Source organism: Bufo gargarizans, chromosome 6, assembly GCF_014858855.1.
Source record: "Bufo gargarizans isolate SCDJY-AF-19 chromosome 6, ASM1485885v1, whole genome shotgun sequence".
NCBI classification, from domain to species: domain Eukaryota; kingdom Metazoa; phylum Chordata; class Amphibia; order Anura; family Bufonidae; genus Bufo; species Bufo gargarizans.
In genome coordinates this window covers 361,993,828-362,020,631 of record NC_058085.1, presented here as the reverse complement: position 1 = coordinate 362,020,631, position 26,804 = coordinate 361,993,828, and the positions used below count along the sequence as shown (strand labels likewise).

General features: G+C 47.1%; 2 protein-coding genes across 4 annotated transcripts in view; one reads left to right on the top strand and one right to left on the bottom strand.

The window, feature by feature from the left end:
- LOC122941030 (PILR alpha associated neural protein) overlaps window positions 1-6,947 on the top strand; it is a 30,542-nt gene extending 23,595 nt beyond the window's left edge. For both annotated transcript variants that reach the window (XM_044298011.1, XM_044298010.1), the window contains exons 5-6: window positions 104-286; window positions 6,810-6,947. In XM_044298011.1, the coding sequence (XP_044153946.1) occupies window positions 104-286; window positions 6,810-6,831 (205 nt within the window). In that variant the 3' untranslated portion in view covers window positions 6,832-6,947. The remainder of the gene's footprint in view (window positions 1-103; window positions 287-6,809) is intronic.
- The window catches only part of LOC122941029 (WD repeat-containing protein 5-like), an 87,379-nt gene continuing 66,793 nt past the window's right edge, over window positions 6,219-26,804 (bottom strand). For both annotated transcript variants that reach the window (XM_044298008.1, XM_044298009.1), the window contains exons 9-14: window positions 22,715-22,803; window positions 22,249-22,456; window positions 20,935-21,060; window positions 10,819-10,987; window positions 9,220-9,293; window positions 6,219-7,451 (exon numbers count right to left, since the gene is read on the bottom strand). In XM_044298008.1, the coding sequence (XP_044153943.1) occupies window positions 7,363-7,451; window positions 9,220-9,293; window positions 10,819-10,987; window positions 20,935-21,060; window positions 22,249-22,456; window positions 22,715-22,803 (755 nt within the window). In that variant the 3' untranslated portion in view covers window positions 6,219-7,362. The remainder of the gene's footprint in view (window positions 7,452-9,219; window positions 9,294-10,818; window positions 10,988-20,934; window positions 21,061-22,248; window positions 22,457-22,714; window positions 22,804-26,804) is intronic.

Here is a 26,804-nt window from a genome sequence, read left to right as displayed (position 1 = left end):
GGCCATACTGGTCGTGTGTCCATTATGGATGTGAGGGCTTATGACTTTATACTGCCTCCAGTGCCTTACATATACTTCATCTCTGATCTCCTCTTCCTCTTAGTTGTGAGCGCAGACAGAAACGGAGACGACACCGGAATGACCGCTGCGCGTTACCGGAGGAAGGAAGCTTACAACCGCTCACTGACCTTTCGCCTGACACTGACATCCCCGGCCTTCACCCTCTAAAGCTTGGAGACTTCAAAAGTAGCCTAGAGGAGAGAGGCCTCCCCTGCAGGACAAGCAAGTAAGAAGCGCCTCCCCGAGTCCAGGATGCACGTGGCGTGCAGAGCAAAATCTTCTCTTACAATTAGATTTAAATAAATTTCCACTGCTGATGACGCTCCCTGGTCACCCGGTTGTGTCGCATTCCATCTCTGGTGGTCTAGAGATGCAGTGTCTGCTCCCTGGTGGCCTAGTCGTACATTATCCTGTTCCTGGTTGCCCAGTGTTTTGTCCCTGGTGGCCTAATGGTATAATATGTTGTTCCTGGTGGCCTAGTGGAACAGTATTCTGCCCCGGGTGGTCCAGTATTCTGTTTCTGGCTAGTGTTCTGTCCCTGGTAACCCAATTGTATAGTATACTGTCTCTGGTGAGCCAGCGATGCAATGACTGGTTCCTGGTGGCCTAGTAAAACAGTATTCTGTTTCTGGTCACCCAGTTGTACAGTATCCTGTCGCTGATGGTCCAGTGATGCCATGTTCTGTCCCTGGTGGTCTAGTGGTTTGGTATCCTGTTTCTGGCTGCCCAGTGATGCCATGTTCTGTCCCTGGTGGCCTAGTGATACAGTATCTTGTCTCTGGTTGCCCAGTGTTCTGTCCCTGGTGGCCTAGTGGTATAATATTGCTGTTCCTGGTGGCCCGGTGATGCAATGGCTGATCCCTGGTGGCTTAGTGGAACAGTGTCCTGTACCTGGTGGTATGGTATTCTGTTTCCGCTCAACTAATTGTACTGTATCCTGTCTCTATTGGTTCAGTGATGCAATGTTCTGTCCCTGGTGGCCTAGTGCTCCAGTATCCTGATTCTGGCTGCCCACTTATACATTGTCCTGTCCCTGAAGGCCCGCTTATACAGTGCCCTGTCCCCGATGGCCCACTTATACAGTGTGCTGTCCCTGATGGCCCACTTATACAGTGTCCTGTCCCTGATGGCCCACTTATACAGTGTCCTGTCCCTGATGGCCCACTTATACAGTGTCCTGTCCCCGATGGCCCACTTATACAGTGTGCTGTCCCCGATGGCCCACTTATACAGTGTCCTGTCCCCGATGGCCCACTTATACAGTGCCCTGTCCCCGATGGCCCACTTATACAGTGCCCTGTCCCCGATGGCCCACTTATACAGTGCCCTGTCCCTGATGGCCCACTTATACAGTGCCCTGTCCCTGATGGCCCACTTATACAGTGTCCTGTCCCTGATGGCCCACTTATACAGTGTCCTGTCCCTGATGGCCCACTTATACAGTGTCCTGTCCCTGATGGCCCACTTATACAGTGCCCTGTCCCTGATGGCCCACTTATACAGTGCCCTGTCCCTGATGGCCCACTTATACAGTGTCCTGTCCCTGATGGCCCACTTATACAGTGTCCTGTTTCTAGTGACTCAGGGATACAGTGTCCTGTTTCTAGTGACTCAGGGATATAGTTCCCAATACTTACCAGAAACAGTCAGCAAGACTGGCGACAAATACCATCCGTCCTATAATGCTGTAAGAGAATGCTTTTAGTACATAAGATGCACCCTCAAGTGTTTCCAGCAGCTGTAGCCCCCCAATCAGCTTGTCACAAAAAAGCATCCATTAATCATAAAGGAATAACGGAATATGATACCATTGTATTTGGCGTATGTCACGTGCGGCTGTGTATTAGGGGTCTGATTAGCCGTACGCCTCATTTTACAGCAGACATTTAGAAGGTTTCCGTTTTCTTGCAGCCAAGTAAATTTCTTCTCAACTCGAGCCATAAAATGTGCAAAAAACAAGGTTCACAGAGCGACATAATTTACGAGCGATTGTTTAACTGAACGTTTATAGCTAATTAATTCTGGATCTTACACTGTCAGTAGCTGGAGCCTGTGCCGCTTCCACTGGCGGCACCTGCAGGCAAAACGGAGAACTGCACTTAATGAGCCGTGGATTCCTGCCTGTGGTCATAAATAGAGAACAGACACAGTGACACAATGCAGGAAAAAAATGCAACCTGAACTACAAAAAATAATAATGTGTAATTCAGCAGCCTAGCCGGGTCCGAGGGTCTCATCCCCTATGATGTGAACTAGGATATGCCCCCATTGTCTTATCCACCCGTAGGACCCGCACCTACATCAGGAATGGAGCCCCGCAAAAGTGGTGGCTGGAGGACTCCGGTCCGGCCCCCACCAAGTGCTCTCCCCATAGAAGTGAATGGGAGCGCACAGCACATGACCGGCCACCGCTCCCATTCACTTCTATGGGCCCGATGGAAATAACCGAGCCAGAGCCCTGCTATTTTCAGTGGCCCCATAGGACCCGCACCTATCAGACAATGGGGGCATATCCTAGCGATATGCTCCCATTGTCTGAGATGAGACAACTCCTTTAACACACGACTGCAGGGCCAGACTACACGAGATCTGTTTGTAGTCTGTTACCATGGAGACACATAGGTCTGCACAGGAGCTGCACACACAAAATAGTAGATCTTTAGTGAACGAGGTCTTTAAAGCGGTTGGCTCATCTCATACATGGTGCGGGTCCCACCTCTGAAGGAGAGCACACAGCCCATGCTCGAGGTGCTGCTCTCAAGGGAGCTCCGGAAATAGATGCGCGAGTGCGCTTGGCTATTTTCGGAAGTCCCATAGTGGCAAATGGAAAATGCACCTCACAAGCGCGACCGCTGCGGGACTGCCAGAAATAGCCGAGTCGGTGCTATTTTCAGGACTCCCATAGCAGTGAACTGGTGCTGACCCCACATGTCTGGCTGCTCTCTATGTTCACTTCTGGAGATAGGAGCAGGTCCCATAGCCTAGTGACATGCCGTCAACGTGTGAGACCAGACAACCCCTTTAAGATTCTGGACCGTCCGTAACGCCATTGATATTCCTGTCACATCTACAGTGTCATATTGTCTGCCACTTGTAAAGTGTATGCAGATTGATTAACCAGCAGCCATTGACAAGACATCAGCGAGGACGTATCCCCTCATGGCCGTCCTCTACCTGTACGCTAGGTGACACCTGTCCAGTCACTGGTGGAATACAATGGGATGCAGTCATGTCGCCTGTCACCTCTCCTGATATGTCTGAGTAACTACTCGCATTCCCCATGGAATAATGATTCATATGACTATGTTGTTACCACAACTGGTAACACCCATCTGGACCTGCTAGCAATGCATTCCTAACTTCTAGCAGGAATAATAAAGGAATGGCACAACGTAAAGTCATAAGAACAGATGCTTCAGAACGGTTAGTACATGAAGGAAGGAAGTAGTTGCTAAAACAGACATGTCAGGAGAGGTTAGAGGTCTTCTTTAACGCTGGGTTCACCCATGAGCGTTTTACAGCGCGTTCAAACGCGCTGTAAAACGCTCAACACATGAAAACCAATGCTTCCCTATTCCCTATGGTTCACACTTGAGCGTTTTACAGCGCGTTTGAACGCGCTGAAAAACGCCCTACGCTCCAAAAAGTTCTTGAGCTTCTTTGGGGCGTTTTGTCGCGCGTTCCCGTACAGACTTTCGGGAACGCGCGACAATGGGCGTTCGCTTGTCTCTGTATGCACAATTGTAAACGCCTGTACAATCGCGCATACAGAGCGCTCCTTTCAGAACGCTCAGGTGTGAACCCAGGGTAAAGGTCTTGTGGAGTCCATGCCTCAATGGGTCAGGGGTGCTGTGGCATTTATAAAGGTAAGTACCGGTCCCAGCTGGAGCCACTTACACCTGTCAGAATTACTACTCCCTTCCTTTGCTGACCCGCCGGCCATCACTGTACTGCACATTGATTGCTCATCATCTCCATCTCTGACCCGTGGTGTCCGGCAGTTGACGCTATTACGTAATAAAACGGCGCAAAACTGCAGCAAATCCACACTGGACCGTGACTGCATTGTTTAGAATTTTTTTTTTTAACCTGTTCATCACAATGACATAAAACACTTCTCCCACTGGCATACATAATGGAGTCACGGATCGGTTTTTCTGCGCCATTTTTTGAGTGCAGACAGATGGTACTGAAAGGAATAAATGAAACTCACGACATTCAAAGCAATTTTTGTTGTTGTTTTTTTAGCTCCGCGTTTTTTATTGCTTTTGTCAAAAATCAGCATGCTCTACGTAAGGGGCTTCTTCAGACATTTTTCCAATAGGAATCTCTTTGGAAGGTGAAAAACACCTATTCAGTATATCCTTTTTTAAAAAAAAAAAAAAAAAAAGCACCTAGGGCTCCTTCACACACACTTTTATTCACAACTTTTTTGGGGGGCAAAAATAAACTTTTGTAGAGTCTTTAAGGTGTTCTTACCAGCCGCTGATTTTAATGCCATTTTTTGTACGCCTGGTGTTTTTTCTATGTGATAGTCTGTGCCCCTGTGCGGTCACTTGTTCTGTAGCGCTATAGTGGAGGCAGAGCACTGATAAGGACGAGTTCACACTTCAGTTATTTCCATCAGCGCCAAACCCAGTAGTAAAAGCTTCTCAGAGATCGGGTATAATGGAAACATTTCTTCCTGTTCTGTGTTTTTGGCTCCTAATAAGGGCTCATTCAGACAGCCGTGAGTGTTTAGCAGTCCGCAAATTTCGGATCCGCAAAACACGGATACTGCGGAATGCACACAGCCAGCCCTATACAGAAAATGCGGACAAGAATAGGGCATGCTCTATATTTTTGGCGGAAAGTAACCACCATGTGCTGTCCGCATCTTTTGCGGCCCAATTGAAATGAATGGGTCCACTCCTGTTCCGCAGCGGCATTCATGTGGTCGTGTGAATGAGCCCTAATTGACAGAAATAGCTGACCAAATAACTAAAAGTATGAACTCTGCTTAAGGCCCCTTTCACACGAGCGAGTTTTCCGCACGTGTGCAATGCGTGACGTGAACGCATAGCCCCTGCGCAGAATCCTGACACAATGGGTCTGTGTACATGAGCGTTTTATTCATGCATCATTTCTGCGTTGCGTGAGAATCGCAGCTTGTTCTATAATCTGCGTTTTTCACACAGCCCTGGCCCCATAGAAGTGAATAGGGCTTCAGTGAGGCCTCATGCACACGACTATTCCGTTTTTTGCGGTCCGCAAACTGTGGATCCGCAAAAAAACGGAAGACGCCCGTGTGCCTTCCGCAATTTGCGGAACTGAACGGGTGGCCCATTGTGGAAATGTCTATTCTTGTCCGCAAAACGGACAAGAATAGGACAAGTTCTATATTTTTTGCGGGGCCTCAGAACGGAGCAACGGATGCGGACAGCACACGGAGTGCTGTTCGCATCTTTTGTGACCCCATTGACGTGAATGGGTCCGCATCAGAGTCGCCAAAACTGCGGCTCGGATGCGGACCCAAACAAAGGCCGTGTGCATGAGGCCTAATCCAGATGTGATGCGTTTTTCACAGATGGTTGCTAAGAGATGTTTGTAAACCTTCAGTTTTTTATCACGCGCGTGAAAAACGCATCAAAACGCATTGCACCCGCGCGGAAAAAACTAACCAAACTAAACGCAATCGCAGACAAAACTGAGTGAACTTTCTTGCAAGATGGTGCGAGTTTCACTGAACGCACCCGGAGCCAATCCGTATAGAGGACTAAGGGTGCAGTCACACAACTATATGTAAGGATCTGCAAAAAATACGGATGATGTCTATGTGACGACCGTGTTGCATCCGGTTTTTTTTTCTGCAAAGGAGGCGATAATAGATGTTCTATCTTTTTTTTTGCAGGACTGCAGAACGGACATACGGATGCAGACAGTACACGGTGTGCTGTCCACATTTTTTGGGGCCATTAAAATGATAAGTGGGTCCGCATCCAATCCGCAAAAAAATGCAGATCAGATGTGGGCCAAAAATATGGTCATGTGAATGGTGCCTTAAACTGATTGAACTGAAAAAAAGCTGCAAAAAAAATGCCTGTAATGAGGGGAAAAAACCACCAGACTCAGAGCATGAAGAAGAAAAAACCAAAAACAAAGAATGCACCTTATGGGTGAAAAAAAAACAACACTACAAAAAAAAAAACAACACCTGTTTGTCCTGCATTTAACATTTCCCATAGATTTCCATGTAACATGTGGAGCAGGTGTTTTTGCTAAACAAAGCATCCAAAAAATGCACCAATACCCCAAAAAAACAAACCTGTGTGACACCAGCTTGTAAAAATGTTTTAGTTTTTTTAACCACAGAACAATTGCACATTTTATTGTAAGACGGTAGCCCTACCAGCAGTCCTGATTTTTGCAGCATTAACCCTCGAAATGCATCATAAAAAGGGGTGGAGTTTAATCTAAAATGCATTTAAAAGGGCAGCGTCTCAGGGACCTTGCAGGGTGGGGAGTGACATTCACGGAGTGTTCAGCCTCTGGGAAAGCCTAGTGACTAGAGGTGACTAGAGGGTGGTCACCCAGGTTTCTGAGACTCCCGCACGGCACGTCTGCTAATAGAGAGTCTGGGAAAGTTGGGTGTCATCTCACTGCGGCCATATTGTTTTCACCCAGCATATGACTAAGAAATGAATAGAATTGTTTTTTTTTTTTAAACTTGCATGGGGACGCTCTTAAAGGTCACTTTACTCTCCCCGCAGGATCCCGGTGGTGACCATGTGATGGCGCTGTTATGGTGATAATGGACACAGCGGGTGAATATAACAAGAAAATAAAAGGGACTGACCTGATGGCAGCGGGTGGTATACGACCTCCCCCCCCATTACTTAAACCTCTGCACCCCAAAACCGCGAGAGAGGAGACAAGTGCCGGAGGAAGAGAGCGGTCGGCGGATGACGACCTCACCTAGCCAGGAGTAGCCCCCTCCCCCAGCCGTAGGGCTGTATGTTATTTATGATACATGTATGTATGCATGGGCGCACATAACTAGTGATACGGGGCTGCCCGTGGACATATACCTAACAATAGTGTTCTTTTCTATATCTATCTGTGTGTGTATGACAGCATGTGTGACTGGTACCATGTGATCACTAAGGGCTTAACCCCTCCCCCTCCACGTATGTGCTGTGAATGTCTGCATCCGCACCCACACTACGTGTATAGTATCCGCTCATCTTCAGGGTTCGGATCACAGTTTTATTTTTAATAAAAAGTAATTTGAAGTGTAACGAGTCGGCGGCGGCTTCTCTCCGGTTACATCAGTGCGCACCACGGCTGGTGGCGGGGCTCTGCGTGCGAGTCGGGCGGTCCGGCCTCCGTGTACGCTTCCCATAGATCTTCCTCTGGAAAAGAACGTGGTCACGGATGAACGTACAGTAAAAGCCAAGGATGTGACACAGGGCACTGACTGCGCGCGGCGCCGCCGCCGCTACACACCCGCTATGGGAAATGGATATACGATGCAGAGCTAAAGCCCATAGGCTCTGTGTGTTGTACAGCCTGGAAAGAGTTAAAAGGGGCTGTTCAGGATTAGAAAAAACATGGCTGCTTTCTTGCAAAAACAGCACCACCCCTGTCCACGGGTTGTGTGCGGTATTGCGGCTCTGCCTCATTCACTCCAATTAATACCGCACACAACCCGTGGACAGGGGTGGTGCTGTTTTTGCAAGAAAGCAGCCATGTTTTTTCTAATCCTGGACAACCTCATTAAAGGGGCAGTACTGGATTACAAGAATAGCAGCTCTACAGGTTGTGTGTGGTACTGCAATACCAGCCCATGGACAGATGTGGCGCTGTTTTTGGAAGAAAGCAGTAGTGTTTTTCCATTCTATGCCCCGTCACCTCCTCTCCTGGCTGATAACAGGGAACCGTAGCTTGTATTCACCAGCACATCACATAGACTTTGGATCTACTGTTCCTTTAAATCCAAAGCCATTAAGAGATGCAGACTGGATGAGCGTGTCAGGAGACCCCGGGGGTCATTAAAAATATATGTTTCCTCCACTCTGCAGACGATTTGCACATTAATGATTTTTTCTGCTGGACTTCGCCTTCATTCGTTTCTTCGTGTCACTTTTAATGTGGAAATTGTGGTTATGAGAGTGTTCACACCTTGCAGCTAGTATGGATGATCAGCACCAGGGCGGAGGAAGGGGCCCCCAGCAATCAGAGGCTATCACCATGGAAAGCTGCAGTCAGCCACACATGGCCCCCGGAAACTTAGATGGCAACCAATGAAATCAATGGCCTGGGTCCTCCAGGGTGGGAGCCGCTGATGCTCGGGGGCTCTGGATTGTAGAGGGGTTCCCAAGCAACAAACCCTCTCATGACACTCATATGAACCAATCGCTTTAAAGGGAGTCTGTCAGCAGTTTTTACCATGCTAAACTGCTGACAGTGCTAGAGTAAGCGGGGGCTGGTCTGACCAGTACAAATATAAATATTTTGGGAAATTTTCTTATCAGAAGTAGTGAAAACATGAAGTTTTATTCTGCCAGATAAGCGACCAGGGGGCAGAGCTTGACTTTGAAGTGCTCTCTGCAGCCCCTCCCCTCTGCTCTAAATGACAGCTGGAGTGGTCTCCTGGTTGCATGCTACAGCTGTCACTCAGAGCCAAGGGGCGGGGCTTTGGAGCAGCTCAATGCAGTGAAGCTTCGTCTCCTGGGCAATTGCAGGAGCAGAATCTGGCAGAATAAGGCTTGGTCTACACGGCGACATTTGTCGCACCAATGTCGCTCGACAATTTTCCTAATGATAGTCTATTCGAAATTGATTTTTCTGCGACTGTTGCGTCTACTGTTTTAGGAGTAGAAAATGGTCTAAATTCAAGCCAGCAAGGAAGCTGCCATAGATTTAGACCGGCAGTCGATCCGTTGAAGTTATGTAAATGCCGGCGTCTCTACATAAGTTTGGCGGATCCACCTCCAGCGCACAGGGTTATTAAGACCGGGGTCTAAAACGCCGGTCTTAATAAATGACCCCCTATGTGTGTATCTGCTTTCCACAGCCCCTGCCTAGTGCAGTCAGCAGTTTAGCATGGTCAAAACTCCTGGCAGCTTCCCTTTAAGTGGCACAAATTCGTGGATAAGACCCAATCCGCAGTTTTCTTACCATCATCATTTTCTGATTCGCTGTCAGGAGCGGGAAGAAGAAAATCTGGACAGAACTGCACCTGCGCGGCTGACCTAAGACAAGAGAAAAAGAACGAAGATGCGCTCATGTTGTGCTGATCACGAGTTCTGCTCCGATCACATCCAGATCAGAATGATCACCAAAGCTGTAGCGTCTCACTGCTGCCTCCTGCTGGCTCAAAGATGTCGTGGTCTGATGTATTATATATGCCACATAATGGAGTGCAGTGCTTAGGGCAGACATCAGCTCGGTTGTCGGTGGATGGGTATAAAAGCTACCAGACTCCAAGTGGCAGTCAGCAGAATTATGAATGCAGCTCCGGATGTGACAGCAGTATATGAGACATGATGTTACCCAGCATCAGTATGAGATCAGTAAAGTAAAGATTTAAACTATAAAAGAGGAGCTACACCTTAGAGGCCAAGTCCTAAGTAACGTCAACTTTCCTATATAGTTGCTTCAAGATCTCTGTTTGCTGTTAGTGAATGGAATAAACCAGATTTACATCCAAAAGGCTGAATACCCACCCTGACCGAAAACCCCTATATAATCTTCTGGTGCCAAACCTTGTAAATTTGTGAAATGTACTTAACGCATGTATGGCGGGGGCACAGGAGTCATGGCCAGTGGGGGTGGGCAGTATAGTACACCTGTCTCTCTGCTGCAACAAACTGTACAGAGATAACGTCAGTCCAAGCTTAACCCTTAGATGCCAGTCATTAGCAACACCTGTCACCCCATTGACATCCTCGCTACAGGGCCTAAGGACGGACCCCAGGCTACTTTCACATTTGCGTTTATGAACGGATCCAGTTGTATTATCTCTAAAATGACCAAGACGGATCCGGCGCCATTGGCTTACCTTGTGTTTCATGCCGTATCAGTTTTGCTCCATATCCCACGACGCAGCGCATTTGTGTTGCGTCATGGGAATGCAACGAAATGGAGCGGAAGGCATTCTGCTGTATTCCGTTCCGTTTTGTCCCCATTGACACTGATTGGGGACAAAACGGAAGCGTTTATCTCCGGTTTTGAGATCCTATGAGAGATCTCAACACCGGAAAGAAAAACACAGATGTGAAAATAGCACTAAAAGGCAAATGGGGGACGAGCATGATTGCCACCACTCCATTTATCCCTAGGGAGACTGCAGCGATCTCAGCAAAGAGCATGTTCGGCCACTGTTATATTCAAACGGTGGACACAGGACCCCTTGTATTTGGTGGGAGTCCCAGTGGTTGGACCCCCACCTATGAGACACTTATGACCATGGTTGGAGGTCATACAATTGACTGAGCCTTATGTTCTCCTAGTCAAGAGGTCAGCAATCTCCAGCGCTCCAGCTGCTGTGAAACTACAACTCCCAGCATGCTCCATTTATGTCTATGAAAGTTCCAAGAACACCCGAGCAAGTGTGCATGCTGGAGGTTGTGGTGTCGCATGAGCTGCAGTGCTTGATGTTACTGATCCCTGTCTTGTTCCATACTTGTCTCCTCTGCATACATTGGTTAGGGATGAGGTATGAGGCACGGGCCGCCTCCATTATATAGCTATATGACTGGCAGGTATTCGGCTCACCTGTCCAATGCTCCTCCTCTAGGAAGCTCCTCCCACAGCAGCAGTTCCCTCCCTCCTGTCACCCATCGGCATAGCCCATCAGAAGTGCTGGACACCGCCAAACACAAGAGGCGAGGGACCTCCGGGCAGGACACGGTGCACAGGTATTTGCCTGAATCCACAGCACGGACTGCAAAGAAGCAGAGAAAACACGTGAAATCAAAGAGGACATATATAGAACCAATGAAGACCGTGGGACTGCGGAGGTGCTGGATTATCAGGTGCCTATACACACACACGTACAGATATATACAGTCCCTGGTGCACGCGGTGGTGTTAAGACGCATAGGCCTTCGATGTGCCCCAGATACAGACCTAGCAACCGGTAAGACCATATCTGCTCTTTTAACCCCTTAAGGACACAGGGCGTACAGGTACGTCCTTGTGCCCTGGTACTTAAGGACACAGGGCGTACATGTACGCCCTGTGTATTTTCGATCACTGCCGTGCGGCTGGCAGTGATCGGAACCCGGTGCCTGCTCAAATCATTGAGCAGGCACCTAGGCTAAATGCGCGGGGGGGTCCCGTGACCCCCCCCATGTTGGCGATCGCGGCAAACCGCAGGTCAATTCAGATCTGCGGTTTGCTGCGATTTCTGCAGTTTCTGATCCCCGCGGTCCCTGACCGCGGGGATCAGAAACTTTAGGATTCAAAAAACGTTCCTGTATCCCTCCCCCCCTGCACCCCTGAGTTATTTGAGCCCGGTGGGAGGTGCAGGGGGAGGGTTGCGGGCGGTGCGGGAGGCGGGCGGTGTGGCAGGCGGGATAGCGATCCCCCGCCCGCCTCCCATTGCATAATCGTTGGCGTCTAGTGGGTATACCAGGGTGCCAGCACATTGCTGGCACCCTGGTATAAACGGCTGACATCGGTGATGCGATGTCAGCCGTTTAACCCTTTCCATACAGCGGTCCGTACGGACCGCTGTATGGAAAAGGTTAACAGCTCAGGGAGCTCCCTCCCTCTCCCATCGGGGGGCTGCTGTGCCTTTGCAGCCCCCCGAATGGAGAGGGAGAGAGCTCCCAGGCAGCCCCCCAAGCCCCGTCCTTCCCCGTCTGCGCAGTTCTGGCCACTACTGAGCAGACGGGGAAGGTTCCCATGGCAACAGGACGCCTTCTCAGGTGCCCTGCTGTCCATGGTTCTGAACAGATCTGTGCTGAAGGCAGAGATCTGTTCAGACAAAGTGTAAGTAAAATACAGTACAGTACAATATATATTGTACTGTACTGTATTACTCAGACATCAGACCCACTGGATCTCCAAGAACCAACTGGGTCTGGGTCAAAAATAAAGTAAAAATAAAGAAACACATTTATCACTGATTAAAAATGAAAAAAATAAAATTCCCTACACATGTTTGGTATAGCCGCGTCCGTAACGACCTGATCTATAAAACGGTCATGTTACTTTACCCGAACGGTGAACGCCATAAAAATAAAAAATTAAAAACTATGATGAAATTGGAATTTTGCCCACCTTACTTCCCAAAAAAGGTAATAAAAGTGATCAAAAAAGTCGCATGTACGCCAAAATTGTAACAATCAAACCGTTATCTCATCCCGCAAAAATCATACCCTACCCAAGATAATCGCCCAAAAACTGGAAAAACTATGGCTCTTAGACTATGGAAACCCTAAAACATGATTTCTTTTGTTTCAAAAATGAAATCATTGTGTAAAACTTACATAAATAAAAAAAAGTATACATATTAGGTATCGCCGCGTCCGTATTGACCGGCTCTATAAAAATATCACATGACCTAACCCCTCAGATGACCACCGTAAAAAAATATAAATAAAAACGGTGTAAAAAAAGCAATTTTTTTGTCATCTTCCGTCACAAAAAGTGTAATAGCAAGCAATCAAAAAGTCATGTGCACCCCAAAATAGTGCCAATCAAACCGTCATCTCATCCCACAAAAAATGAGACCCTACTTAAGATAATCGCCCAAAAATTGAAAAAACTATGGCTCTTAGACTATGGAGACACTAAAACATTTTTTTTGTTTTAAAAATGAAATTATTGTGTAAAACTTACATAAATAAAATAAAAAAGTGTAATATAGAGCAACCAAAAATCATATGTACCCTAAACTAGTACCAACAAATCTTCCACCCTATCCCGTAGTTTCTAAAATGGGGTCACTTTTTTGGAGTTTCTACTCTAGGGGTGCATCAGGGGGACTTCAAATGGGACATGGTGCCAAAAAAAACAGTCCAGCAAAATCTGCCTTCCAAAAACCGTATGACATTCCTTTCCTTCTGCGCCCTGCCGTGTGCCCGTACAGCGGTTTACGACCACATATGGGGTGTTTCTGTAAACTACAGAATCAGGGCCATAAATAATGAGTTTTGCTTGGCTGTTAACCCTTGCTTTGTAACTGGAAAAAAAATATTACAATGGAAAATCTGCCAAAAAAGTTAAATTTTGAAATTGTATCTCTATTTTCCTTTAAATCTTGTGCAACACCTAAAGGGTTAACAAAGTTTGTAAAATCAGTTTTGTATACCTTGAGGGGTGTAGTTTCTTAGATGGGGTCACTTTTATGGAGTTTCTACTCTAGGGGTGCATCAGGGGGGCTTCAAATGGGACATGGTGTAAAAAAAAAACTGTCCAGCAAAATCTGGCTTTCAAAAACCTTACGGCGCACCTTTCCCTCTACGCCCCGCTGTGTGGCCGTACAGTAGTTTACGGCCACTTATGGGGTCTTTCTGTAAACGGCAGAGTCAGGGCAATAAAGATATGGTCTTGTTTGGCTGTTAACCCTTGCTTTGTTAGTGGAAAAAATGGGTTAAAATGGAAAATTAGGCAAAAAAATGTAATTCTCAAATTTCATCCCCATTTGCCAATAACTCTTGTGCAACACCTAAAGGGTTAACAAAGTTTGTAAAATCAGTTTTGAATACCTTGAGGGGTGTAGTTTATAGAATGGGGTCATTTTTGGGTGGTTTCTATTATGTAAGCCTCGCAAAGTGACTTCAGAGCTGTAGTGGTCCCTATAAATTGGGTTTTTGTAAATTTCTGAAAAATTTCAAGATTTGTTTCTAAACTTCTAAGCCTTGTAACATCCCCAAAAAATAAAATATCATTCCCAAAATAATTCAAACATGAAGTAGACATATGGGGAATGTAAAGTCATCACAATTTTTAGGGGTATTACTATGTATTACAGAAGTAGAGAAACTGAAACTTTTAAATTTGCAAATTTTTCCCAATTTTTTGTAAATTTGACATTTTTTTATGCAAAAAAAATAATTTATTTTACTTTATTTTACCAGTGTCATGAAGTACAATATGTGACGAAAAAACAATCTCAGAATGGCCTGGATAAGTCAAAGCGTTTTAAAGTTATCACCACTTAAAGGGACACTGGTCAGATTTGCAAAAAATGGCCTGGTCCTAAGGTGTAATAAGGCTGTGTCCTTAAGGGGTTAAAGGAGTTGTCCCACAAAACATATTCTCCAGTTTTCAAACCAGCACTTGGATCTGAAGACTTTTGTAATTGCATGTAATTAAAAATTTAGCATAGCCACTGAGTTAAAAAAAAAAAATATGTATCTATATAGCGCCACCTGCTGCTTGTTCTTTTTCTTATTTCTTTGTCCCGCTCACTGTGATGGCCGCACATGCTCAGTTTCATCCTTCAACTGTCTCCTGAGCTGTGATAGAGAGAGCATGGACACGCCTCCTGAGCTGTGATAGGGAGAGCATGGGCACGCCTCCTGAGCTGTGATAGGGAGAGCATGGACACGCCTCCTGAGCTGTGATAGGGAGAGCATGGACACGCCTCCTGAGCTGTGATAGGGAGAGCATGGACACGCCTCCTGAGCTGTGATAGGGAGAGCATGGACACGCCTCCTGAGCTGTCATAGGGAGAGCATGGACACGCCTCCTGAGCTGTCATAGGGAGAGCATGGACACGCCCCCTGAGCTGCAGCATAAAATACACTGCCATTGAGCTGTCAGCTTATTATAAATTTAGCAGAGCAATGAATGAGGAGATCTCTGGATCCATGTGAGGTGCAGGGCTGGTTCTAGCTTTGTTAGAAAGAGATTGTCCTGCACTGTATGATGTCTGATACATTAATCATAGGATAACCCCTTTAAGCGTATTATTGGGGTACCTGTCAAATGAGCTTATCTAAAAGGTGGCCCAAGACATAGGGTGTTGGCTGAGGACCCATCACTGGTCGTCATACCCTTCTGGTCTACAATGGAAGGAGCCATCACTGGTCGTCATACCCTTCTGGTCTACAAGGGAAGGAGCCATCACTGGTCGTCATACCCTTCTGGTCTACAAGGGAAGGAGCCATCACTGGTTGTCATACCCTTCTGGTCTACAAGGGAAGGAGCCATCAAGCCTTGGGTTTGTCTGTCCACGGATCGTGGGGGAATGATAACATGAACCAGCACCAGGGGCATGGGATCTCATTTAGTTTTTTGCTATGGGGTCCCCCTTGTTGTACGTATTACTCCATTAACATACATGTGCAGTAAGCCAATTCTAATAAAGGGGGAGACAAGCGGCAAACAACAGCTCTGGAACTGCTTATCTCTTGAGGGGGTAGCAATGGGATCCAACAGGAAAAACCCAACCTGTCTGAACCATGTATTAGCCAATGGCAGATCCAGGGCAAGAAGCAGTGTACCTGCCAACAAGAGAAAGAGAAAATCAGTCCATGGGCATCTTAAAGGGGTGGAGACTGACCGCATCCCTTTACAGGGAAACACCTTCAAAACCTTCCCATCACCCTATAATCCAGTCCATGTTCTATTTTAACCCCTCAATTTTTTGGGGGGGGGAATAATCCAGCTTCTACCCGCCATCTTGATCCTAGAAATTGCTGTCTGCAGAAGTAGTGCTGGAAACTACATGTCTCATAATGCCTTGCCCAGGTAGACGTGGTTTCAGAAGCTAAAGTTATATACATCACGCCAAATGATGAGCAGGATGCTGACGGGACACAAAATATGAGTCTAACGCCCAGGAAAGGCTGCGCTCTGTGCAGCAGCGTGCAGCATGACACAAGCGGTAGGCAAACTCTATCTCACAGCAGAGAGAAGCAGGGACGACTGGCGGCAACAGCCTTACATCATCCGCAGGACACGGCAAACAGCCCGGAGGGAGGGTCAGTGACAACAGCAGAATGTACGGCCCTAGGAAAATTGATGGTTGTCACCCACTTCTTCCTGGATTCTGGCGTCAGACGAATATGTCTTTCACTATAATTCCCCTTTAAATTTGAATCTCCATTATTGCGTCCTTGTTCAGATCATGAGAACCTAGCGAGCCGCTGATTCTGTGCCGAGTGTCACGCTGCTCACCAGATATAGAAATACAGCAGGGTCGCTGCGCCCTCGCAACGGCCCCATCCTCTACCTGTTACCATCGTATTCTCATCTTCATAGACAAAAGTTCATTTTGCATTATGGCTCCCCAGACGCCACATAAAGGAGTGAGACGATGTAAGTGAGCGCGGACGCGGGATGCAGGCAATTAAAGCGAATCAGTAAGACAGCGCGCAGGAAAAGTAATGGATTACAGACGATAGGATGGCCAAAACGGCTGCGGCATCTGCTTCTCAAAGCGTACACACACCTGCATGGGGGGTGGGAATCAACACCTCATATACAAACATAGTGAATGCCGCACCCTACAGTCTGCCTGCACTTGTATGGATAACCCTCTGAAATGCTCTGTGCTGCTGGGAAACTGATGATTCCACTGTGAGCTGCCATGTGTCTACACTCCCTTTCTCACATCTTAACACTGCCCCTGTCACATGTGGCCTAATGTAAGTCACTGCTCGTCAGATAGTCAGCACACTCCTCAGCTGCTGTTTCAACTCTGCTCTTTCTACCCTGTTACTCTCAGTCGATGGACTCCCACTTCTCCTGAAATACTCTGCGCTGCTGTGGGAACCCTGTTCTTTCTACCCTGTTACTCTCAGCAGTGGTCTTCCGTTATCCGATTCTAAGGCCTCATGCACACGACCGTTGTGTGCATCCGTGGCCGTTGTGCCGTTTTCCGTTTTTTTTCGCGGACCCATTGACTTTCAATGGGTCCGTGGAAAAATCGGAAAATGCACCGTTTTGCAGCCGAGGCCGTGATCCGTGTATCCTGTCCGTCAAAAAAATATGACCTGTCCTATTTTTTTGACGGACAACGGTTCACGGACCCATTCAAGTCAATGGGTCCGTGAAAGAACACGGATGCACACAAGATTGGCATCCGTGTCCGTGATCCGTGGCCGTAGGTTGCTTTCATACAGACGGATCCGAAGATCCGTCTGCATAAAAGCTTTTTCTGATCTAAGTTTTCACTTCGTGAAAACTCATTTCCGACAGTATATTCTAACACAGAAGCGTTCCCATGGTGATGGGGACGCTTCTAGTTAGAATACACTGCAAACTGTGTACAAGACTGCCCCCTGCTGCCTGGCAGCACCCGATCTCTTACAGGGGGTTATGATAGCACAATTAACCCCTTCAGGTGCGGCACCTAAAGGGGTTAATTGTACTATCATATTCCCCTGTAAGAGATCAGGGCTGCCAGGCAGCAGGGGGCAGACCCCCCCCTCCCCAGTTTGTATATCGTTGGTGGCACAGTGTGCGCCCACCATCGGCCCCCCCCCTCCCTCCCTCTATTGTAATAAATCGTTGGTGGCACAGTGTGCGCCCACCATCGCCCCCCCCTTCCTCCCTCTATAGTGAAAAATCGTTGGTGGCACAGTGTGCGCCCACCATCGGCCCCCCCTCTCTCTATAGTAGTAACAACCATTGGTGGCAGTGTGCGGCCTCCCATTTCCCCCCCCCCCCCCCATCATTGGTGGCAGCGGAGTTCCGATCGGAGTCCCAGTTTAATCGCTGGGGCTCCGATCGGTAACCATGGCAACCAGGAAGCTACTGCAGCCCTGGTTGCCATGGTTACTTAGCAATAGTACAACAGTAGAAGATTCATACTTACCTGCTTGCTGCTGCGATGTCTGTGAACGGCCGGGAGCTCCTCCTACTGGTAAGTGACAGGTCTTTAGCAATGCGCCGCACAGACCTGTCACTTACCAGTAGGTGGAGCTCCCGGCCGGTCACAGACATCGCAGCAGCAAGCAGGTAAGTATGAATCTTCTACTGTTGTACTATTGCTAAGTAACCATGGCAACCAGGGATGCAGTAGCTTCCTGGTTGCCATGGTTACCGATCGGAGCCCCAGCGATTAAACTGGGACTCCGTTCGGAACTCCGCTGCCACCAATGATGGGGGGGGGAATGGGAGGCCGCACACTGCCACCAATGGTTGTTACTACTATAGAGAGAGGGGGGGCTGATGGTGGGCGCACACTGTGCCACCAACGATTTATAACAATAGAGGGAGGGAGGGGGGGGGCCCGATGGTGGGCGCACACTGTGCCACCAACGATATTCAAACTGGGGAGGGGGGGGGGGGGTCTGCCCCCTGCTGCCTGGCAGCCCTGATCTCTTACAGGGGGATATGATAGTACAATTAACCCCTTCAGGTGCGGCACCTGAGGAGTTAATTGTGCTGATCACGGCCCCCTGTAAGAGATCGGGTGCTGCCAGGCAGCAGGGGGCAGTCATGTACACAGTTTTTCAGTATAGTCTAACCTGAAGCATCCCCATCACCATGGGAACGCCTCTGTGTTAGAATATACTGTCGGAAATGAGTTTCACGATGTAGCTCATATCCGACAGTATATTCTAACGTAGAGGCGTTCCCATGGTGATGGGGACGCTTCAAGTTATGTTCGGGTGTCCGCCTGGCCGTGCGGAGGCAAGCGGATCCGTCTAGACTTATAATGTAAGTCAATGGGGACGGATCCGTTTGAAGATGACACACTGTGGCTCAATTTTCAAACGGATCCGTCCCCATTGACTTGCATTGTAATTCAGGACGGATCCGTTTGGCTCCGCACGGCCAGGCGGACGCCAAAACGATTTTTTTTTTATGTCCGTGGATCCTCCAAAAATCAAGGAAGACCCACGGACGAAAAAACGGTCACGGATCACGGACCCACAGACCCCGTTTTTGCGGACCGTGAAAAAAAACTGTCGTGTGCATGAGGCCTAAGTCTGAGATTTCCCTCTTGTCTCTATTCACATGGAGGCCATCCCAAAACCAGCAGACCCCTCTCCTGAAATACTCTGTGCTGCTTTGGAACCCTGTTTCTCCGATATCTCTCAGTCTGTGATTACAGTCTTCTCAATTACATTGTTGCGTATGTGAGTAGGTAACTGCCCCGAGGAAGATCCCATTATACCCATCTCCTAAGATAATGGAAGGAGCTGGATCCCCAGCAGCACAGAGTATTTAAGACATGGTCTGTGATTTCCCGCTCACACGCAGCCTTTATAATCACACCAGTGGCCGGATCAATGACACTGCCCTCCTGAAATACTCTGTCCAGCACAAGCCCTCTCCTGAAACACTCTGTGCTGCTGTGAAATCCTATCGCTCCAATCCACTGTAAGTCAGGAATGGAGTCATGGGCCTTTATGGAGCTTCACGACCTCAGTCTTAGAAGCTCTGAGCTTTTCGATGGCGGCAGATGTCTTTTGGTGACTTGTAACATCCTGGTGGATTGCAATCAGGGAACAATTATCCCGCAGTCCCAAGTAAAGATTCATTTTACCGTTCATAAATCTGGATGAAAATATTTCATCAGGAGACGCCTCTAGTTTCGGGATGCACGTGGCGCGCCCCGATCCTTGGTAACGCCGCACATTACTTTTAGTGCTTTTTTTCTCCGACGTTCAATAAAAGCCCTCAGCCGTGAATGATTTCAGCACCATTTGTAATTTTCCGCCTGAGCTCAATAAAACAATCATTTAATGATCTTGTAGTCCGACCTACATAATGCAGGTTACACTGTGTGCAGGCGAGGGGATAAATTACTCCGCCTGACACTCCACGAGCTGTTTAACTGAAATATGCTTCCATCAGAAAATGAGCCAATGTCCGCCTCTCACTGCTCCGATCTCCTGCCGAGCATCCATCTAATGGACGGAGGCCTGGAGTGGGCATGAAAATCCATGTCCCTTCTCTAAACAGGCCGACAGCGTGTGCAAGAACCTAAACACAGCGCGGCATCTGGGAGAGGTTCTAAGGGTAAATCAAAATGGCTCCAGTGTAAAAATCACCTAGACAAATCAGCAACTCCAAATGTCTATAGGAGGCAGTATTATAGTAGTTATATTCTTGTACATAGGAGCAGTATTATAGTAGTTATATTCTTGTACATAGGAGGCAGTATTATAGTAGTTATATTCTTGTACATAGGAGGCAGTATTATAGTAGTTATATTCTTGTCCATAGGGGCAGCATTATAGTAGTTATATTCTTGTACATAGGAGCAGTATTATAGTAGTTATATTCTTGTACATAGGAGGCAGTATTATAGTAGTTATATTCTTATACATAGGAGGCAGTATTATAGTAGTTATATTCTTGTACATAGGAGGCAGTATTATAGTAGTTATATTCTTGTACATAGGAGGCAGTATTATAGTAGTTATATTCTTATGCATAGGAGGCAGTATTATAGTAGTTATATTCTTGTATATAGAGGCAGTATTATAGTAGTTATATTCTTATGCATAGGAGGCAGTATTATAGTAGTTATACCCTTGTACATAGGAGGCAGTATTATAGTAGTTATATTCTTGTACATAGATGGCAGTATTATAGTAGTTATATTCTTGCACATAGGAGGCAGTATTATAGTAGTTATATTCTTGTACATAGGAGCAGTATTATAGTAGTTATATTCTTGTATATAGGAGCAGTATTATAGTAGTTATATTCTTGTACATATGAGACAGTATTATAGGAGTTATATTCTTGTACATAGGGGCAGCAATATAGTAGTTATATTCTTGTACATAAGAGCAGTATTATAGTAGTTATATTCTTGTATATAAAGGGAGTACTACAGTAGCAGATAAGACAGTTTTCCTTTACACCAGTTTTGATAAATCTCCCACAGTGTGTATTGTAACCTGGGGTATGCAGGACACCAAACAGCCAACTGCAAAGTGGAGACAGTTCACACACTGCAGGACTTACTGTTCAGGTATCCATGTCCTTGGTCAATGTTAAAGCCAGTGGCGATGAGCAGATTGTCAGGAGTAACAGCTAATGCATCAACAAATCCTGAGCTGGAATTGTGATTGGACAGAAGTGTGAGACGATCTAAAAAAAAATAAGTTTGGATGAACTCAGGAGATAGGACAATGATGGAAAGGTATGCCTGATAATGTACAGGGTCTAAACTTTCCATCAAAGGAAATGAGGCTCACTCCCAGCTAGACACAGGGAAAAGAACAAAAACTATCAATGTTGCCCTGATCCATTCCTGCCTTGATCACTGTAACTCTCTATTAATTGGCCTCCCCCTCACCAAACTTCCCCCTCTCCAATCTATCCTTAATGCAGCAGCCAGGGTCACCTATCTGTCTTACCGCTATTCCGATGCCTCCTCCCTGTGCTAGTCATTGCACTGGCTGCCCATACAGTACAAAATCCAATTTAAATTTCTCACTCTCACCCACAAAGTTCTCCACAGTGCTGCACTCCTACATCTCCTCCCTTACCTCTGTCCACCACCCTACCCGTGCTTTCCTTTCAGACATTGACTTACGACTGACATCCACCATAATCCAAACCTCTCACTTCCATCTCCAAGACTTCTCCTGAGCTGCACCAGTTCTCTGGAACACCCTACCCCAAGAAGTTAGGTTAAATCACAATATACACAGTTTTAGGTGCTCCCTAAAACACACCTTTTTCGGCGGGTGACCGGCTCATGCAGCTTTATATCTACTCCCCTATTTTCCCAAGAAGTCTTTTGTGTCACCACTGTCTGCTCATAGATTGTAAGCTCTTGCGAGCAGGGTCCTCATTCCTCTTGTTCTAATTATAGACTAGACTGTTGTTGTGTTATTTATGACTGTTTGTACATGAGCCCCTGAACTGTAAAGCGCTCTGGAATATGTTGGCGCTATATAAATAAAGATTATTATTATGCTTATAAGGAAATGCTCCCATTTAATATCATTGCAAATGCACCTCTCTGAAGACTGCTGTCATCCTTAGATCACATTTCTGTTTCTCGACCCGTTGTTCATGGCCCCTGGTTCACTGCTCTTGTGGGCTGCACTGACTGACAACCAGAACCTGTCTTGGTTTAATTGTACGGTCCTACAGTTGTCAGGGTGATCCCACAATAATATCAGACCAGAAATCTGCTCACTGGCTAAAGACATATCCCACTATGGTCCTTGTTTTAAAAAATATATATATATATTTTTTAAAAAGCAATCACTTAGGCTCGTCCTTTAGATCTAGTTACTTGAACCTGCGCGGCGATGTGAACCTTACCTTGTTTCCAGTGGACGGCTTTTATGCACGATCCTTGGGTTGCCAGGTATAGTTGGTCTGCTGTGGCACAAAGACTGTACAAACCCCTCAAGGATTGCACCAGAGGGTCACAGGCGTGCTGAAGACTTAGAGCTCCAGAAGACGGGACGACTCTCCAGACCTTCAAGGAGCCGTCTGACGAACCAGAGTACAGCAATCCCGAGTGGAACTAAGCAGAATAAAAGAGGAATATATTAACTTTCCATTCTTATATAATGTATCAGTGCCTGTCCCCAGAAGCTCACAATCTAATTACTGGTAGATGTATTTCTCTCCAGACCAGGGCTACACTGTCAGTTACCCCCTATTAGTGCCAGCCACACATTGCACTAACGATCGCAGCTCCTCTTCTCTCTGATATACGTGAAGGCGCTGATATGTGTCCTCCGAGACCTGACAGCATGTTGTAACCCCCTTCCCATATTACCTGTAACGCCGACACCCTCTCATCATGCGCTCTCTCAGACCGAAGGTTTTCTTGTGTTTCCAGATCCCACACATCAATCTTTCCACCATCTGAAATATAACAGATAATGGATGTTACTGCGGAAAACTGGTGTCTGACATTCAGGGGGATAATCATCAAGTCCCATGTAAATCAACATTTGCGAATCTACTTCTTGATGCAAATCCCACCATATTTCAAGGTTAACTGCCCTTCTATTATACTGACCATTTTTGTAATATACTTTAGTTACTGAAATCATACATTTCTATTAGAAAATAGCTCTAAAGTGTCCCATTTTGAGCCTTAGGCTACTTTCACACTAGCGTTTTTAGAATCCGGCAACAGAACTGCCTGCCGGATCCGGCAATCCATATACAAGCGGAAAGCAATTTTTTCCGGATCCGTTAGACTGTAATACATTTTTTCTAAGTTTAAAAGCCTCCGCACGTGCGCAGACCGGAAAACCGGATCCGGCGATGCGGCAATTTCCAGAACACTTGGTACCAGATTCGGCATTAATACATCTCACCGGCAAGTGCGGTGCTGTACCGGGATTTTGGACGGAAAAAAAAAACACAGCATGCTGCGGTATTTTGTCCGGTCAAATACCGTACAAGGGACGGAACGGAAGACATCCTGATGCAGACTGAACGGGTTGTTTTTATTCAGAATGCATTGGGACAAAACTGATGTGTGTGTTTTTCCGGTATTGAGACCCTTTACCGGATTTCAGTACCTTAGCAACGCTCCTCTGTCTTCTGTTTCCATAACACAGTCAGTGGAGAGCAGGTCTACACCGTTATGTAACCACAAGACAGAGCGGCGGCACAGTGTCCGCATCTTTTGTGGCCCCATTGAAATGAAGCGGAGCCATTCATACGGTCGTCTGAATGAGCCCTTATACAGACCTCACAGCTGAGAATTTGTTCCAATCATTTCCTGTCCAGGCAATCCTCTGTGAGCTCAACATACCAGCCACACAAATCTCCCTCCTGTCTTGATAGTTTGCTACAGTGTATCAGTGCAGGTAAAAACGTATCCGTCTGTTTACATGAAAGAGGTTTGTCTAGACTGGACACAACTGTGTCAAACCCTCAGCTGTGAGAAGTCTTAGGTCAGGGCATGTTTTCAGCCTCTGGATGTAAACAGGAAGATTTTCAGTCACTGAAAGGAAGCAAAGATCTTGAAAATACTGAGAAAATTAAATGCAAAGTTGCAAAGCTTTATTGTAATAAAACTAGTAAGCCTCTAATGATAGCGCGAGGTCAGTCACACGTCTGCAGTCATTGAAGAACCGGTCCACTCTTGCATTTAAAGGAGGATTCCCATCGGATACATCTGACTGGGATATGCCATCACTTAAAGGGGTATTCCTATCTCATACTTTTATAGCGTATCGCTAGGTTATGCCATCAATGTCTGAGAGGAGCGGGCCCTGGAGGTGGAACCTGTACCTATCTCCAGAACAGGGACCCCAAAGTTAGAGGACCTTTCATTGATTTATTATTAATTTTTATTTATTTAATTAAATACCTTCCCTTGCGGGGTACCCCCGCTGATACTGCCACCCTGCCTGTTTTTTTTTTAAATATCACTCTTACGCCCCGCTGTGCCCCCCTGCAGTTTTCCCGCCCAGTATGTTAATACGGAGCATCGGTACAGGGAGGAGGAGACGCCAGGGTTTCTCAGTGGGCGTCTCCTTCTCCCTGGCTGTGACACTCTCCGCAGTGATTGGATCGCAGGTACCCCACAAGGAAAGGTATTTAATTCAACAACAAAAAAAATCAAATGAAAGGTCCTCTTTAAGGAAAGTTCTCCATGCATGCGCAGGTGCTCTCCATTCATTGCTATGGGAGTTCCAAAAATACCAGAGCGAGCTATTTTTGGGAGTAAATTATGGGGCTATGCCTCATTCACACATCAGGATAACTTCGGTCAGTGATTTTAAGCCAAAACCAGGTGTGGCTCTAAACACAGAACAGGTGCAGATCTTTCCCTTATACCACAGTCTGTGGAGGCTCCAGTCCTGATTTTGGCTCAAAATTACTGACCAAACACTGACGTGTGAATGAGGCTTTAGTCAACACATCCCAGTGTGCAGGTGCACGTCGCCATGGCTGAAAGCACAAACGCAAAAACAAACAATGGAACAGCACTCTGCAAACACAAATAGTAAATCAAATACAATCATGTCATACTCACTGTAGAAAATGTACTCATGCTACGCTATAAATATGACATTCTTGGTAAAATACATTTTGTACAAAATGATTTGTGCCTGTCCGCCAGTGCCAAGTCGATCTCTATAGGACAGAACCTACACTAAATACTACCTCCTCTGGTGCCATACTGGCATCTAAGAATCTCACATTTAGGGCTCATGCACATGACTGTGTGCCGGCCAGGACCGTAGTGCGGGCCCAGGCTGTTCTGGCACCGCATCACGGAAGCAGATCCATTCACTTGAATGGGTCCACAATCTGGAAGGTCGGCGCAAAACCGATCCATGGAAGCACTATGGAGTGCTTCCTTGGGGTTTCTGTCCGTGCCTCCTCACCTCAAAAAAGTAGTGCATGCACTACTTTTTTGCGGTGCGGACCGTAGGATGCGGATTCAAGTTAATGGGCCACCGCATGCGGATAGCGTACCCAACAGTCGGTGCCCGTGCTATGCGGCCCATGCATTGCTGTAGCGCTGTCCAATCAAAGCGCAGAGCATCACAGCCAGGGAGATAAACAAACTCACCTTCTCCCTGTGATGCTCTGCGCTTTGACTGGACAGCGCTATAGCCAGGGAGAAGGAACGCCCATTGAAAAAAAAGGGCAGTCTCCTCCCCATTGCTCTGATGCTAGCAATTAGCATACAGAGCGGGAGAATATACCGGGGCCACAGCGGGTGAACAGAGCGGCGCCCAGGAATAATAGTAAGTGCAGTGAGTGCCCTGGGCGCCGCGCTACATATCCGGATAGTTAGTTTACAATGTTTAGACCCATGACAGGTCCTCTACTATCATAGGTAACACAGTGCTTCTGCCCCTCCTCCACCCCTCTCTCTTCTTATTGGCGGCAGCAGCGGCGGCACAGGGGGGAGGGAGAGAGTGACGACTCCTCCCCTGTGCTGCTGAGGGAACATGAGTGCGCTGACAGCAGTGCGCTCCATGCTAGGCTGTGCAGTAGGGCCTAGTATCGATAAATGTCAAATCCCGATATCGTATCAATACTAGGACAAAAGTATCGATTGGGTATCGATATTTCGATACCCGCAACAACCCTACTCTGGATACATGTGAGGTACAGGGCTGGTTCTAGCTTTGTTACAAAGAGGTTGTTATGAACTATATGATGTCTGATTTAAATTTTTTACATTGGTCATGGGATCACCCCTTTAAGACCAATGGTAGTCTATGGGGTTACTCACGCGGCATGTTTTTTTTACAGCCAGTGAATAAGGGACGTAAAAAAAATAGAACATGTTCTATCTTGTCCGTTTTTCACTGCGCATATGTGTGACGTCACTTCCGGCGCTCCGGAAGTTCGGCGTCCGGCCCGGCTCAAAGCCGAGGCCTGGACATTCAGTGGATGCTTCTGAGGAATCTGGAGCCCCTCACCTATTCTTCGGTCTGAGAGGGCGAAAGCATCCGGCCACGATGTCTGGGACAGAGGCACGATCCCCTACAGAGTCCGAACCACCGCTGCCGCCATCCGCGAGTCCCCTTTGGGGGTGTTTTTTGCTTGGTCAGGGAGTCTGCTGATCCCCCTCTCCTGCAAGAAGAAAGGGAGGGGGGGGGGGGGGGAGATTATTGATCCCCCAGTCTAAGGCTTCTGTTAGTCTGTTTAACACTAAGAATGCTATGGGTCCCCTCTCTATCTCTTGAGAGGTCCCCCCCTTTTTGCGCAAATCTTACATGTGGGAGTTTCTTTCTCAGCTCTGGCTCCAATGTAGACCCCCTTACCCCACCCCCCCATTTCCTCCGACCATTCCCTTATAGCTACTTCTCCTCCTTTCAGGTGTCTAAAGAAACCCCAAAGGACTCCTCAGGAAGTCTTGGGAGGCTGACATGTTTAATATT